This window comes from Chiloscyllium punctatum, chromosome 8 (assembly GCF_047496795.1).
Source record: "Chiloscyllium punctatum isolate Juve2018m chromosome 8, sChiPun1.3, whole genome shotgun sequence".
Lineage (NCBI taxonomy): Eukaryota > Metazoa > Chordata > Chondrichthyes > Orectolobiformes > Hemiscylliidae > Chiloscyllium > Chiloscyllium punctatum.
The window spans coordinates 77,826,988-77,844,383 of NC_092746.1; the positions used below are offsets into that span (position 1 = coordinate 77,826,988).

The 17,396-nt window shown below is 38.4% G+C and overlaps 2 protein-coding genes across 6 annotated transcripts in view; one reads left to right on the top strand and one right to left on the bottom strand.

Annotated features, from left to right (window-relative positions):
* adam22 (ADAM metallopeptidase domain 22) overlaps nt 1–6,936 on the top strand; it is a 391,455-nt gene extending 384,519 nt beyond the window's left edge. For all 5 annotated transcript variants that reach the window (XM_072575862.1, XM_072575864.1, XM_072575865.1 and 2 more), the window contains 2 exons: nt 595–718; nt 2,132–6,936. In XM_072575862.1, coding sequence (XP_072431963.1) covers nt 595–718; nt 2,132–2,152 — 145 coding nt within the window. In that variant the 3' untranslated portion in view covers nt 2,153–6,936. The remainder of the gene's footprint in view (nt 1–594; nt 719–2,131) is intronic.
* gtpbp10 (GTP-binding protein 10 (putative)) overlaps nt 6,676–17,396 on the bottom strand; it is a 58,683-nt gene continuing 47,962 nt past the window's right edge. Inside the window, exons 7-10 of the mRNA XM_072575869.1 lie at nt 16,469–16,576; nt 12,670–12,747; nt 11,592–11,715; nt 6,676–8,825 (exon numbers count right to left, since the gene is read on the bottom strand). Of these exons, the coding sequence (XP_072431970.1) occupies nt 8,614–8,825; nt 11,592–11,715; nt 12,670–12,747; nt 16,469–16,576 (522 nt within the window). The 3' untranslated portion in view covers nt 6,676–8,613. The remainder of the gene's footprint in view (nt 8,826–11,591; nt 11,716–12,669; nt 12,748–16,468; nt 16,577–17,396) is intronic.

Consider the following 17,396-nt stretch of genomic DNA (forward strand, 5'->3'; position numbering starts at 1 on the left):
CAATAGATATAGTTTCGTGTTTGGTCTCACCTTATAAGTAACAAGCCTTACCTTATAAATACAAACCTTTGCCAGATGCATGTAAACAAAGTGATCTTGATTTATTTCCTCTGTTTGTATTGCCTATGATAAATGTTTAACAATCAGCCAGCAGTATGATGTACCAGCCTGGTCTGTACTAAATCAACACAATTTTTCTTCTCTCATACATCCTATACCACAAAATATTCCTTGATTGGGGCATTTTGTTCCTAAACATGCACTGATTTGGCTCTGCATCAGACCACCAGCAAATATCAGGACAGTTAATAGCTTGAATTAATCTTCCTGCAGGGAAGTTTCTTACCTGCACTTCACCATTGCACAACATGAGTGCAATGATAATAAAATGCATTTTATAGAGAGAGTCCACTTTTATCACATAATAATTGTCTAATAGTCAAAAATAACAAAGAAAAAATCCCTTTACCAAATTACCAGTTTATTGGATGTTTTTCAATTAAACTCCACCAGCACTGATACAGATTCAGTACTCTGGCTGCTATTCTCTTGAGGATGTCAAAGGCTGTGTTGATTTTTAATTTTTCATCTTAGGACTTTGTCTCCTTCTAAGTCACATTCATCATCCAATGGGTCCATTGCTTCTAGTAGGAAATGCCCATACCCAATGCCACCTCTTCCAGATGAAGAGGCAAAAGTTGGTCGACAAAGTGCACGGGTAAGTAAGTTGTAAATGTGTAATCAGTTTCTGTGGTAATGATTTGAACAGCTTTCATCAAGATAAACAGATATGGAATTTATTTGAGCACAGCTGATCAGTTGGAACACTGAATTGATATGGCATTATGTATGTCAATGAACACCAAAAATATTTGAAAATATCATTTATTACCTAAATACCATCGTTCTCTACAAATAACATCATGAAGAATAACATTCCCATTTATAAGCAGATCTGATCTCAAAATAGTTGCCCTAGCCATCAGTAAAGTTGTATTTATTATGTGGCAAACTATAAAATGAAAGAATGTGAATTTTAGTTTTCTCCAAGTAGTATCCTTGATTATTTAAAGACTGCCAAATTATTGTGTTTGCAGGGCAGGTTGGAGATTCAGGCTTAAAGACATCAGAGCCGAATTGGGGAAATTAAACTCTGTGCTATTAACATTACGCTGAACAGCACGTGAGCTGTCTAACCAACTGAGCTGACCAGCAATCTCCAAATGCAAATCTATTTGATGAAATGAAATGTCTTATTGTATATTAAATCTTTGACTCTTAACTTAAAAATATCAAATTCTGTCTTGCAACTTCTGGTCCTAACCTTCTGGTGCATGCATAAATGAAGAAAACCAAAGGACAAAAATGACAAAAAAGTTCCTGAAATATTTTTATTCAGACAAGGAGATGGGAAAACTCTTCATCTTCCAAGCACATCATGTTTGATGTTGTTAAATGGCAATTCTTATCTGGACTGTTTGTAGAAGAATATGAAAAAAGACATCAGAATTTATTATCTTTCAGTCAAAATATTAAACAGTTGCCACTCAACTTGATAGTGAAATTGCAAGAAAATTCAGAAACACATAGATTTCTGTTGTTATGCTTGGTGGTTGGCATTAATAAGATACTTTAAACCTTGTTTGTTCCAACTGTATTATAGTGATCACAAACTGAGGTGCTCTACTTGTCTCTAAATTGTTATTGCTCCTACACAACTGTATACATGTGGAGGCTGAGACGAACAGATGTTGATTTATATCTTTTTAATCTTTACACCATATTAACAGTTTAAAAATACTTCGATTGTACAACATTTTCTGTTCATTAATTTTAGTCACGACACATTCAACTGTATGTACTTTAAGTACAAAGGAGAATTTGGGATCAGTGAAGCTTATTATCTAGGTTTCTGCATAGTAGCAGTAGCCCTACACTTGTTGATCTTTTCAGCATTGTGATTTGGAAAGGCTTGAGATGTTGTTGAATTAGGGGCTGGAAAGTATAGAAATAATGAAAATGAAATCGAATTTGGATAAGTAAGCAAGTGTTGCCTTTTGATAAAAACTGAATAGTTTTCTTTGTCTCATTTGAAAAACCATTCTAATATATGTTTATGTTTCTTCCACAGCTCTGGGAGACCTCCATTTAGACTTCTATTCAGTGGATCTGAGCTACTAAAGATTTCCATTTTCTTCCACTTTTATAAAAGGCAGCCTTATGTCAATGTCTTTTAATTAATGGCTCTCTGGAGCACCAGTGAGCTTTTTGGAAGATAGGAGTTGAAAACACACACTCCGCTGTCTTCAAAGAGCTACTAAATAGAAAATACTGAGCAGATTCTGACTCATCGCTAATAAAACAATTGACAATCTATTGATGGAGAGTCAGAATTCTGTGGAAAGCACAGCACTGACAGTGATCTGGGAATGGAAAATCCTCCTGAAACAGTCAATTAAAAATAGCCTTGCCATTTATTCTCATTTGTTATGGTGCTTAGTCCGGTGGAAGAAGACAGAGAGAAGCTATTTTCAACAAGATTTGGTTGACCGCCCCATGCACAGATTCACTGGACTGAATAGTACTGAATGCATGAATCCGTTATGAAACCAATTCTATTAATCTCTAACAACAAAGTGCTTGCAGAAACAAACAAGAAATGTATGATTTTTGGCAAAGGCTGCTTTGGGTTAATCTGTATAACAGGATTTTAAAAATTGCATCTGTAAGGGTTTTTGTGGAAAACAATGGTGTATGCAACTGAAGACCCGATCGGTCTGTTTGTATTCATATCTTTGATACTGGCAGAAGCGCTTGCTCTGAAAGTTTTTTTGTAAATATGTACAGTTTTTACATATTGTCTGACAAACATGAACCAGTGGAAGTTTGCAATTTTAAGCTGAAACAGGGTCATACCTAGCTTAATATTACAGTTTCATCTGATTAATTGGGTGTCTTGTGTAAAGGATTAAGTCTCTTTGAAATTGCAGCAGGTACAAATTATCAATTATTTCCCAATAACTGATCATTTAATTTAGTTGAGATCACCAGTAATCATAAGTATTGTTCAAAGTATGGACTATTAAAATTTATAATTCATAGTTATGTCTTGCACGTATAAATAAAATTAGCAAAGTAAATGGATAATGTCAAATGTTATTAAAGAAAGGGCTAGGGTGTGCCTTTACTATCGGCTGTATTTGATCAAACATGATAACTTTACAACTAGGTATCAAATCTTCGTGTTGCATTTGTTAGATAATCATGATCTATGTTCTACAATTAATCAAATATGCCTTCCCCTTAAACAGGCAACATATTCATTCAGCCCAATTTCCATAACTCTTTTTAATAAGAACAGTAATTAATTTAATCAGTGGCTCATGCTGTCAGCATATCTTCAACAGTTGGGGGAAAATTTCTAAACAATTAAAAAGCGAATGAACAGCTTTGGTTTGAACAATAGGATAGGTTTTCAACTTACTGCCTGGGCATGAACCAGCAATTGTGGCAATCTTCTGATATCTTTGAGGAAACTCAAAACATGTACAAAAATGCAGCAAAGAAAATACTATTTTACAGTGGTATAATATTGCAGTATAGAGCGTGACTATTCATATGCAGCAATTCTATGGAAGAACCATCCACTTGATCTCAAACTCTGCTTTTCTTTTCTGACATCCTTTTGTTTCTCAAATGATTAGCTATTTCCCTAATGAAAGTTGTTATTGATGCTCCTTCTATCATCATTGCTTTTGTAGGAATTCCAAGAAACTTCTGTGTCATTTTTTTTCCCTCCCCGGCCTCTCCTTTTGTTCGTTGGTGACTATTTTAAATGTAGAAATAGTTCTTCCCCATTCACTGTACCGAACCCCTCATAATCTTTAAACAACTCATCCAGATCCCTTCCTGACCTTATTTATTCAAATGAAAGCTTTAATGCCCCTTTATTCCTAGTTTCAATTTTGCAATTACTCTGTACATTTCCTTGCCACATTAATCTAACTATGGCCTAACCAATAATCTGTAATGGTTTAGGATTTCCTTTTTTTTGTTTTTTTGAAGATCTGTTTATAAGTCACAAACTAAGATCCTATGCTAGGTGCATATTAGTCTAAGACTGCTAGCAATGAAGATTAATGGTGAATTAAACTTTGAAAGTACAGATGCTACAATTCTCTTGGGTCAGTTCAGTTAATAGACTTAGAACTAATTATTTTTGGAACTTGGGCATTTATTGTCCTAGTTAACCTGCAAATTGACTTTCTTGAACCATTGCTGTGTGTGAGATAATGGTGCTTTATCTTGAATAGCTACTGGGATTTACTATTGATATGTGTTACTAACAATTGTTTTTGATGATTCACACAATTTTTACTTTCTCTAGGTTACCTTTACCACTCACAAAGGATTTGGACAAAGTGTCGCTCAGCCTTTGACACATCCAGCTTCTTCTATTTCATGCTTTGCTAAATAGCTTCCCATCTTCTTCCTTCTGAATGTTCAGCTCATTTAAACTTCTGCTGCTTACATTCTATCCTGCACCAGATTTGTTCACTCATCACTTTTACCATTAGCTTATATATCAGCAGTGCTTCCTCCAAAGTTCACATTCTAGTATTCTCCCCACGCTATGTCCCTGCCAGTCCCTTCACCTGTCACCATAGGCTTTTATTAGATTTAAAGTCACTGCTGCTCCAGCATGTTTTTTGTGGCATCCCTTATTTCATTTCATCATTGTTGGATATGTGTTCACCTGCCTGGACCTCAAGCTCTGGAATACATTACTTTAACTCCACTGACTCACCACCTCCCTGTCCTGCATAAAACTCAACACATTAAACAAGTTTTTGGCTACTCATCCTAACTCCTCCTTCATTTTTATGGATTAAAGACTCAAGATAATGCTGAACTGTTATATTTAGCTGCTTATTTCCAATCTTCAGTTGAATGATTTATAGGTCATTCTCAATATTTGTATAACATCTCTGCTAATCTTGACTATTCATTCAGACAGGCAAGTGGTTGAGTCATACTCTCAATTATTCTCACGAAAGGTTATAATAAGAATTAGATATGAAATTCTTGAGGTCACGATCCTGTCAGTCAAACTGCGATCACATTAATGTGATGATACACAACAGCACTAATTTTCCAGCACCAACTTGAGGTGGAGGAATGTAAACTCTCAATGTTTAGAATGTCCACCCTCAAACTCTATCCCTGACAATCATATGCCTTATTATGGTTAGACATGTACTACCAGATCTCCACTGTTTTCTAAGTGGATATTTCAACGCCCACTTGTTATAGTGGGAGACAGTGAAACTCAACATAGAATTTCAGAACATATAGATTCACATCAAGAAAACCATATAAAGCATTGGTAGTTTGATTTTGAAATTTCCACCTAATTATTAGCAAATAATGGTTGTATAATTTAAATTGTTATTGGTGTTGTCACTGAAGTCACTTTATTTCTTGAACCTACTAAGGTATGTTGACAATCTCAGAATGTGTTAAACGATTCTATTTTGATACGGTTATACTTTTTAAAGATGTTTGCTTTCATGATACAATAACTGCAATCTTTCTCCTCACCCTTTTTTTTGTCATCTCAGTAAGCCTATCAAAAAGTATTAGACTTTCCTTGAGTTGCTTGTTTCACCACTGAATCTTCAGTACATTGCCTATTGTGACAGGCAAACGGGTATTCTGCTGCCCTTTCTGTGATAGCACTGCTTTCACTGGGAGAAGCACCTCCAAGGAGGCTCTAAAACAACAATTTTTGTTCCTTTGGAAGTTAAACTTTAAAGTGCTAGAAGTGTGTCTGTCAAGACTTTGTAGTATGCTTTCTATTTTTTTTAAAAATTTGATCATTTCTTCATCTACAAAGAGTTTCAGCATTTTCCACCAAGTGTGAGCAATAGGGTCTAAACTAAATTAGTTTTAAGAGTTTGAAAAGAAGGCAGGAGCATTCGTTGACCGGCAGTGCAGGTGAGAAATGCCCAGCTTAGGACCTGTCCCACAGTCAGCATATCAGTCATCCATTTGGGATCGGTTTTTAAATTGTCTCAACATCAAATTCCAACAGGCAAGGTAATATGGGAACAATTGCAGCGTTTGATTTCATTATCTGAGTTCTGGCACTTTAGACCTACTTGCTGGAGGAGATGAATGCAGTAAAATCATTCCTTCCACTTTCGATATGACTGAACTGTAATCCTTGAATTGCATTGCATCACTATTATCAACATGTGATATGAATTTCTATATGTAGAAGCAGCTAACTTTGTAGATATTAAATTATACGTCATTATATAACAAAGTACATTTCTGTGAAACAATTAGAATGGCTAAAAGTTTGCATTTGGTACTTACTTACTGTTAGGGGATATTGAAAGTGTATGATAAATTGTCCCTTTTACTTTCAGCCGCTTTGTCTGTACTGCATACACCAGTGCATACTGAAAAATATTGTTTGATGTTTACCATAGATTCTGCATGTCAAAAAGGTAACAATGTCATGTCACTTTATAATTTATGGAATGCCTTTTTTTAAAAAACCGAGATCAGCTTCAATATTCATCTTTGACTATAGTGATGTAGCTGACATTGTAACAGGCTGGTTATAATGCTAATCATTGAAGCAATGTTGTATTGAGACTGTTGGCATTTTCATTTTTACACTTTTTAATCCATTTTATATTTGCTCCAAACGCTTCAGTAGAATGGCAAAAGAATGTTGCATCAATTACACAATTGTATCTGGCTGATCTAGAAAAAAGCTCATTTTCTTTGGCTGAGTAGTAAGCTTCTATTGGCCGTGTACATTATCACAGATTGTATATAATGCGACACTGATGAACTCTCATGCTTTTCTGAAACAATGCTGTTGTAATATATTATCTTAATAAAAAAAAGACCTCCAGTTAATCTGGAATTTGATTTTGCCTGTTAATGTCATCCCTGGATTGGAATTTGTATTTTTTTAATTTTGCTGTTCAATTAGTTAAAAAAAATTGGGATAGTTTTTAAACTTGCTGCCCAGCCATGAATCTTCTAAGTCAACTGCCCATGATGAAGCTTACTTGATATCCATTTTAGTGAGATGATTTTGATCTTCCAAGGCATTTTCTCATAAATAGGTTAGTTTCTTACTGCTTATTGCTGTGTTGGTAACAGGTATTTAAATCTCATTCTTGGAAATGAAACTCAGATTAGGCTGGAATTTTGATATTTATTACTTTCCAGTCAAGCAATTTAATATGCACTATTGCAGGATGCCTAATGATATCATTCACTGGATTTGGTGCAAAATTTCAACCATTTACTTTGGTTCCCTTGCAGCCTATTGGTATAAATCACAAAATTTACTGAAGGAAAACAATACACATTCTGACAATTGGAGGATTATTCAGTATACAGGTTCTCTGAGATTATTAGGGAAGCCTGAGGAAAATAAACCAGCAGCCTGACACCTTCCCTATTGAGAGAACGTGAGGACTGAAGATGGTGGAGATCAGAGTCGAGTATGGGGTGCTGTAAAAGCACCGGTCAGGTAGCTACCGAGGAGTAGGAGAATCGACATTTCGGGCATAAGCCTTTCATCATTCCTGATGTGCTTTTCCAGCACCACACTCTAAACCACCATCCCTGCTGATATAACAGGGAACCACTCAACCTATTGAACAAGAAAGACTAGATAAATCACTGAAGGTTAAAGCATTAATTTTTCATTAATTTGCTTTTTATTACTTGATTCTTGAAGCACATTAAAATGTGTATCAAACCATTTCCATGGGGACCCACTTCTGTTGCATTCTCCTTTGTCAATTTGCAACTTCATCCTAATACATATTTGTTGCTTATATTTTTTTCTCATGCCCATGGACAATTGCTATATTCATCATCAAATGTCTTTTCCAAGTAGAGAGTGCCAAAGACAATTCTAGATTCTGGATTAGTGGTGCTGGAAAAGTACCTTGGATGCTGCCTGAACTGCTGTACTTTTCCAGCACCACTAATCCAGAATCTGGTTTCCAGCATCTGCAGTCATTGTTTTGTCCAAAGACGATTCTAAACAATTTCTTGTCATGCAATGTCAAACCTTTCAAACGGTGGGACTATGAAGTCTCTATTTTAATGCTGACAATAGGGATAGATGTGGTTGAATGGTGAAATTCTGAAAATAGCAAGCTTTTATTTCCCCAGTAATATTGATCTGGAATGAATGACCTAAAAAATGATGGAAACAGACATAATAACTTTTTAAAATGGAAATAGCTGAATACCCAAAAAGGAAACATTTGCAGGCGTCCAAGTAAGGAGCAGAGTTGTGACACTAATAAATAGCTCTTTAAAAGGCAATAGGTGTGAATAGACAAATGATCCCATTTTGTGCTGCATGAATCTGGGTATTCATAATCAATTGACGAAGTAAATGCAAGTGTAGCAGCATTATTAAAATCAGGCTTCATTGAGCAACTTGCAACTAGTCCTTCTACTTTTCCTCTGGCAAGCTTCTTGATCCACGTGAAATGAATGACAGCATAAGTCTTCCATCTCTCCAGTAGGGAAGATTTGTCCCAATAATTGCTGACTTTACTAGTTCTAGGTACATTTGAAAGTACTTGAATGTAAACTCTGTAATTTTTCAAGGCGATACTGTTCATTTTCTAGATCATCTTGATCATCTAATGATTTCCGAATGCAGTTTTTCAGTTCTTCAATTCCATATTTAGTTGATGCAGATACTGGGACTATGTGGTGAAACTGGACTGGTCTTAAGGGAGTCACCTCTTCTGGCAATAAATGATAGAAAGCTACAGGGAAACAAGAAAATAAATCAAGATGGAATTAATAGAATAGTTCATTATTTGTCAACAAATCTAATGACAGAACTTGAATTCAAGAATAGAAATATACAAGTTACAAAAAATTGTGGAATCTAGAACACTAAAAATGTTTGTTGGATACCTGGCATTAAGTGTTTGTATTTAAATAACATGACCAGGAGCAACATTGCATTATTCAGCCCCTTGAGATTGCTGTGCCATTCAATAAGAGTATAGATGATTTATTTGTAACCTCAAATCCACATTCCCTCCTGTTACGGAAACTTTTCACCTATTCACTTAATAAAAGTCAGTTTACTTATTGAGGATACAGAGGAGATTTCTCAGGATGTTGGTTTAGAGGGTCTGAGATATGAAGAAAGACTGGATAGGGTAGGTGTATTTTTTTGGCATGGCAAAGGTTACAAAAGTGACCAAATAAAAGTATTAGATTACAAGGGACATGTATGGGTGGCCAGGAAGGCACTTTTGTATTAGTAGAGAGGCCAACAGCTGGGCGGGGATGGGGTGGAACAGATTTAAAATAAGAGGTAGAAGGCTAGACCAAGTTGAGGAAAAATGGTTTTCACCCAGAGGATGGTGGGAGTCTGGAAATGACTGGCTGATTTGATAATCTCCAACTCCTCCTACGTTATCCCCACAACCCTAGATTCCCTTTCGGCTTAAACATCTGTTTACCTCCACCTGTAATGTACTCAAATACTTAATCTCTACAGCTCTCTGCAGTAAAGAGTCTGACAGATTCGCCGTTCAAAAAGAAACTCCTCATCTCGGTCTGAAATTGGTCACCCCTTCACCTGAGATTATACATTCTGGTCCTCAACTCCATATCCAATATGTTCAGTCCCCTAAGAATCTTATGTTTGAATAAGATCTCCTCTCTTTCTGCAAAACTCCCATTGAGTGTGCAAGGCCAATCTACACAACTTTTCCACATATGAAAATCTCTCCATACCCATAATCTAGTGAGCCCTCTAAGAAATTCCTTCAATTCTGGTATACCTTTCCTTATCTTTCTCCATTTTAATAATATTCAGCTACTCTATTCTTCTGCCAACCTGCAAAACCTCACATTCCGCCACAGTATATTCCATCTGCCAAGTTTTCGTCCATTTACTTAACCTGTTTATATCCCTCTGCAGACTCAGTGTCTCCTCACCATTTGCCTTCCTGCCCATTTTTGTGTTTTCCTCAAAGTTGGCTATAGTACTTTTACTATCCGCCTCTAAGTAATTTATATATCCCAACTATAAAATTACTGTGACCCCAACGCTTATCCCTTTGGCACTCTACTAGTTACAGTTTGCCAGCCTGAAAATTACCCCCTTATCTCTACTCTGTATTAGCCAATCCTCTAACCATGCTAACACATACCCACAACACCATGGGTTCTAATCTTATTAAGTTGCCTAATGTGTGGTACCTTATCAAACATCTTCTGAAAATTCAAATATGTTACATCTGCAAGCTCCCCTTTAATCTTGCTTGCTATTCCTTCAAAGAATTCTAAATAATTTTGTCAGGCATGATTTTCATATCATGAAGCCATGCTGATATTTGATTTTAAATGCTATGCTATGCTATTACGTTCTTTGTAATATACTCTTAAAGTTTTCCCAGTAAGCAGTGTTATCTAACCATCTCTCCTTGACTTTCAATGGCATTACCATTGCTGGAACCACCACTGTTAATACTCTGGCTATTAACATTGACCAGAAACTAAAGTGGTCTAGCCACACAAATACTGTGGTGAGAAGAACAGGTTGGCTAGGAATTCTGTAGAAAGGAACATCTCATGTCTCCTCAAAACCTGCCCAACATTCACATGGCACAGGTCAGAAGTATGATGACATACCACCCAATTAACTGGATGGGCACTACTCCAATAACCCTCAAAACCTGGACACCCTGCTCGAATAGCACCCCATCCACAGTTTTAACAATCACTCTCTTCAGCATCGATACATAGTAGCAGCAGTGTGTACCATCCATAATATGCACTACAACAACTAAACCTACAACCTCTAACACCAAGAATGACAATGGCTACAGATATATAGGAACAATCCTCCAACCACACACAATCCTAACTCAAAATCATATTGCTGTACTTTTACGGTTGGCGGGTCAAAATCCTGGAATTGCCTTCCAGCCAACTTTGTGGGGATACCTACACCCCAAGACTGCAGCATTTCCAAAAGCAGCTCACCATCACCTCCTGAACAGTCATAAGGTATGGGCAACAATGCTGGCCTAGCCAGTGATGCCCATAATCTGGAAAATGTGTTCCATGTGTTAACAATCAAAAGTTGATATATCTGCTGAACTCATGCCATGCCCTAGCAATCTGAGATGGTGCTGTCTCAGTACACTACTGTTGCAAATTTCCCTGGTGACAGCTACCTCTTCAGTCTTCAATCTGACATGGACATCAAATAGATCTCCCGCAGCTTTCCTGTCAAATGTAATGAGCCGAAGCTTCAAAATCCCAGTAACACAGTGCACTTATTCATGTGAATATGAGAATATACATTGACTCGTGGAGGACAATCAGCCAATCTGAAATCAAACCCACTTAGGTAAACTTAAGTGGGTGTGTTGTGATTCGTTAAAGAATTAAAGATTATTTTCTTTAGTATTACATTTTGGTAATTGCAATGAATTTACGTATTGATACGTGAAGGATCTTGGGTCCAATGGGATTTGTGCTGTACAACCTTTGATTCTAATTACCTTCAGGCTTCTCAAGCTGTTGCATCAGCTCTTTAAACTTCTCTTCAGCATTCTCCAAATCCATTTTGTTTACAGCCAAAAGAGCAGGCTTAGATAAAAGCTCTGCTTTATATAACTCCAACTCCTGAACACGAAAGAACAACGAAATGGTCAGTATAATCAATAGCCTGCTGTGATTCTGAAACTCATACATCACAAACTGAAAATAAGATCAGTGAAAGACATATGCTCAGTGATGTGGCATCCCTAGTTTTGGTGAAATACATTACATTGGGTTTCCCAGAGTATTTGTTTTGTACTTTTTGGGGGAAGGATTAAAAGGAAATGGTTTTACTTGGGGCCTTGGTTGGGGAGGAGAGAGGATGTAAATAGGGAGGTGCTGCATCTTCGACATTGGCTTAGGTGAGAGTAGGGAACCAGTGTTAGATCGATTGAGCAGAGGACCAGGGTTATGGAAGAAGTGATCCATTTGGAAACCAAAAAAGGAGGGGGGGTGGAAAAGATGCCTTCAGTGGTACCCTCTCAACAGTGTCTTTCTTATCCAGTTCTGACAAATTTGAAGCCAGGCTCAGAACTAGGATTCTGTGATAGCTGCAATACTCTCATTTTGCCCAACCTTGATTACAGTACTCATGGACATACTTCCATGATTACCTCGTCCCTGCCCATTCCCTCCCCCAGTCTTTCATGCTCATTCTCCGTGCTAAAGTTGGATAGGAAACTACAAAAAAGAGGTTGCAAAGCTCTCCACTGCATGGCATTGACACAAGAGTGCAACATTTGGGAGCAGCCCACAGAGACAGAAAGCATGACACACCCCCACTTTAGCAGGGGAACATGTCCACTCATAAATATGATAACCAAGGAATTAATAAAATCTAGCAAGGCATCCTGAAAATGACAGCCACGCAACACAAAAAAACAATAGACAGATAACATGTTGAATGAAATGGTTCCCAAAATATAGAACAAGTAACTCACTTTACAAATACTGGTATTCAATATTACACATATACTACTTTCTCTAGTTTCATGTTCTTTCTATATAAAGGTCATCATCATGACAAGACTAGCTTACCTTTGTTAACAGCTGTATAGCTTCAAAAGCTGTTCTAAAAGGGGCTTTGTAAGAAAGCTGAAATCCAGTTACATCTACCTAAATGAATAAATCCAGAAAGGAATTTAATAAGAGTTGTGCACAACCATTAATTTTGTCACAATATTTTCAAATAAAAACAAGATTTGAGAGGGTTCAAGTTTAAAGCAAAAAACTGTACAGTTCCTGTGGTGTAAGTCTTTTTAAAAATCTTTCAACCTAAAGTCACCTGGTCAACTATACTAAAAGAAATGAATTTTTGTAATATTGTTGATTGACAAATAAGACGTTAAACATGCAATTGCTCAGATATCAAAGTATAAAGTCAAATTTTGACTTGTGACAGTGTCTCACGGACATTCTGTAAATAAGGGGGAAGTAACTTTAGGTTCATGCAAGCTGCCCATTTACTGTTGATTGGACCCACACTGGCATATCCAACACAAATGCTGTCATAACAGGGAACCTATGACTGGTTACCTCATGATAGACAGCCTTCAGGTTTGCCTTCAGTGGTAAAACAATGTGTCAACATTCATTAGCTAACTTCACGCTTGTGGAAGAGGCCTTTGATCCACATACTGGTGGTGGCTGTAGAGGTAAAAACAAGGACTGCAGATGCTGGAGACCAAATACTGGATTAGTGGTGCTAGAAGAACACAGCAGTTCAGGCAGCATCCAACAAGCAGCAAAATCGACATTTCGGGCAAAAGCCCTTCATCAGGAATAAAGGCAGTGAGCCTGAAGTGTGGAGAGATAAGCTAGAGGAGGGTGGGGATGGGGAGAGAGTAGCATAGAGTACAATGGGTGAGTGGGGAAGGAGATGAAGGTGATAGGTCAAGGAGGAGAGGGTGGAGTGGATAGGTGGAAAAGGAGATAGGCAGGTCGGACAAGTCTGGACAAGTCAAGGAGACAGTGCTGAGCTGGAAGTTTGAAACTAGGATGAGGTGGGGGAAGGGGAAATGAGGAAGCTGTTGAAGTCCACATTGATGCCCTGGGGTTGAAGTGTTCCGAGGCGGAAGATGAGGCGTTCTTCCTCCAGGCATCTGGTGGTGAGGGACCGGCGGTGAAGGAGGCCCAGGACCTCCATGTCCTCGGCAGAGTGGGAGGGGGAGTTGAAATGTTGGGCCACGGGGCGGTTTGGTTGATAGGTGCGGGTGTCTCGGAGATGTTCCCTAAAGCGCTCTGCTAGGAGGCGCCCAGTCTCCCCAAAGTAGAGGAGACCACATCGGGAGCAACGGATACAATAAATGATATTGGTGGATGTGCAGGTAAAACTTTGATGGATGTGGAAGGCTCCTTGCTCCCAGGAGGACCAGTTCCACCATAGAACACACCAGACGGCCTCCTTCTTTAGAGACCGCAATTTCCCTTCCCACGTGGTTAAAGATGCCCTCCAACGCATCTCGTCCACATCCCGCACCTCCGCCCTCAGACCCCACCCCTCCAACCGTAACAAGGACAGAACGCCCCTGGTGCTCACCTTCCACCCTACAAACCTTCGCGTAAACCAAATCATCCGCCGACATTTCCGCCACCTCCAAAAAGATCCCACCACCAGGGATATATTTCCCTCCCCACCCCTTTCCGCCTTCCGCAAAGACCGTTCCCTCCGTGACTACCTGGTCAGGTCCACACCCCCCTACGAACCACCCTCCCATTCTGGCACTTTCCCCGCCACCGCAGGAACTGTAAAACCTGTGCCCACACCTCCTCCCTCACCTCTATCCAAGGCCCTAAAGGAGCCTTCCACATCCATCAAAGTTTTACCTGCATATCCACTAATATCATTTATTGTATCCGTTGCTCCCGATGTGGTCTCCTCTACATTGGGGAGACTGGGCGCCTCCTAGCAGAGCGCTTTAGGGAACATCTCCGAGACATCCGCACCAATCAACCAAACCGTCCCGTGGCCCAACATTTCAACTCCCCCTCCCACTCTGCTGAGGACATGGAGGTCCTGGGCCTCCTTCACCGCCGTTCCCTCACCACCAGATGCCTGGAGGAAGAACGCCTCATCTTCCGCCTCGGAACACTTCAACCCCAGGGCATCAATGTGGACTTCAACACCTTCCTCATTTCCCCTTCTCCCATCCCCTTCCTAGTTTCAAACTTCCAGCTCAGTAACTGTCTCCATGACTTGTCCGGACTTGTCCTACCTGCCTATCTTCTTTTCCACCTATCCAATCCACCCTCTCCTCCTTGACCTATCACCTTCATCTCCTCCCCCACTCACCCATTGTACTCTATGTTACTCTCTCCCCATCCCCACCCTCCTCTAGCTTATCTCTCCACACTTCAGACTCACTGCCTTTATTCCTGATGAAGAGCTTTTGCCTGAAACTTCAATTTTGCTGCTTGTTGGATGCTGCCTGCACTGCTGTGCTCTTCCAGCACCACTAATCCAGTGGTGGTGGCTGTAGCACAGTATCCCACAAAGAATAACCATTTCCAAACAAGAAAGCGAGAAAGAAGAAGGAAAACCTACACAAGTCATGTGATTTGAATATTTCTATTACTGTATGAATAGTCCTCATGTGACATTATTTCCAAACAGGATAGAAATTATGACATTTCTTTCACAAGCTGTCATTAAACAATCATGGATACAGCTTCCAAAGAGTGGTCTACTAAACAACAGTTAATTTTTAATCATAGTGGCTGTTCAGCTTATAACTGAGGACCACAATTGTGTAAAATGTAATTTATGCTGTTTTGAAATAAACATTATATGCTACCGTATAAGTGATATATTTGCTCTGTTTTCAGTTACAGAGGAAATTTACAAGAAAGGGAGAATTTTAGCTATCAAATTGGATAGGCTGGGGTTGTTTTAAAAAGGAGTTTGCAGGGGTATTTACGTAAGCGTTTTCAAATTTTGTGATGCCTAAATAAAATGGATAAGAAGGACTTATTTCCCTTAGCAAAACATGAAAGCACAGATAACTTAATTAGGGGGAAAATTAGTGTAAAACTGAGGAGAATTTTTCTTTCATCCAGGGATTGATGAGATTCTGAACTTGCTACCTTTAAAATGATCAAGACAGACCCCTCACCAGATTAAGGAGAAATTTATAGGTGCATTTGAAACTCTGCAATCTAAAAGATTACCAAAGATGACAAGTTGGATTAGTTAATTTTTTGGCAGTCTAAACGGAACAGGCTGATTGGACTCCTCTAAGCCAAAACTCTTCCAAATTTATGCTCCAATACAACATTAAATCAGCATATAGGTTATTCAGTGAAGCAAAATGAAAATACTGTACATATTGGAAATCTGAATTAAAAACAGAATGCTGCAAATTTTCAGTAAGTCTTCAAAGTGACAAAAGGTCAACCCTTTCTTTCTCCACAGATGTTGCCAGATCTGCTGAGGAGATCCAACACTTTCTGGATTTGATGTTATCCAGATTTGATGTGCTATTTGCAGTTTTGAATTCCCCAAAGGAGCACACAAGAAGAACATAGCAATATTGCATCATTAAATAACGCGGACATGAATTCCATTTTTGGACAATAAGAATTTGTTCCATCCTCAAATATTTCCCAATTTTAAAAAAAAAGCAAAATGTTAACCACATGGTTATAATTCTTTCAATAGTGATTTTATTGCAGTAATTTCAGGTATCCAATTTGAAGTTTTCCCATGCAATGCAAATTATGAATATTTTAACATGAACAGTATTAAAGATTAAATGGAGCAATGCTGTATTAAACAATGAATTCTGATGTTGAATTAATTAGAAAAAATATTCCTAATAAAATAAAATTATTTTCTTACCACAAAAAGCAGCTGCTTGGTCCTCTCCACATGTTTAAGAAATTTGTGACCCATCCCTTTGTTTAAATGTGCACCTTCAACCAAACCAGGCAAATCAGCCACCGATATCTGTGACAATAAAATATACTATGACTTTCACAGAGTGCATTTGATTGGTATCATGTAACTTCAATAAACTACTCCAGGCAACTTGATGATATGGCTAGTTTGGGAGATTCAGGGCTACTTTAAGTACAGGTGAAAGTACATCATCATAGAAATCTGGATAGAAACGTGCATGTAAATAAATATTTTCCAAATAATACTCTTTTCTCTTACTCATTTATTCCTTCTGATCACAATTGTCCTCAACTCCCTAAAGGTAGCAGGGCAGGTTTATAGGGTAGAGTCATACAGCATGGAAACAGATCCTACAGTCCAACTCGGTCTACAACGACCAGGTTTCCCAAACTAAACTTGTCCCATTTGCCTAGAAACCTTTCCTATTCATGTACCCGTCCAAATATCTTTTAAATGTTGTAACTGGACCTGCATCTACCACTCCCCCTGGCTGTTCCTTCCATATACCTGTGTGAAAAAGTTCCCCCTCAGGTCCCTTTTAAATCTTCTCACTCTCACCTGAATCCTGTGTCTTCTAGTTTAAACTTCCCAACCCCAGGGAAGAGACCTTTGCTATTCACCTTATTTATGCCTTCCTGGTTTTATAAACCTCGAGAAGGTCATCCCTCAATCTCCTACGTTCCAGGGGAAAAATGTCGCAGCTTATCTAGCCTCTCCTTATCTCAAATTCTCCAGCACAGGTATCAGTGTAAATCTTTTCTGTACCATTTCCAATTTACTAATATCCTTCCTATGACAGATCAACCAGAACTGCATGCAGTACTCAAATAGTGGCTTCACCAATATCCTGTACAGTTACATGACATCC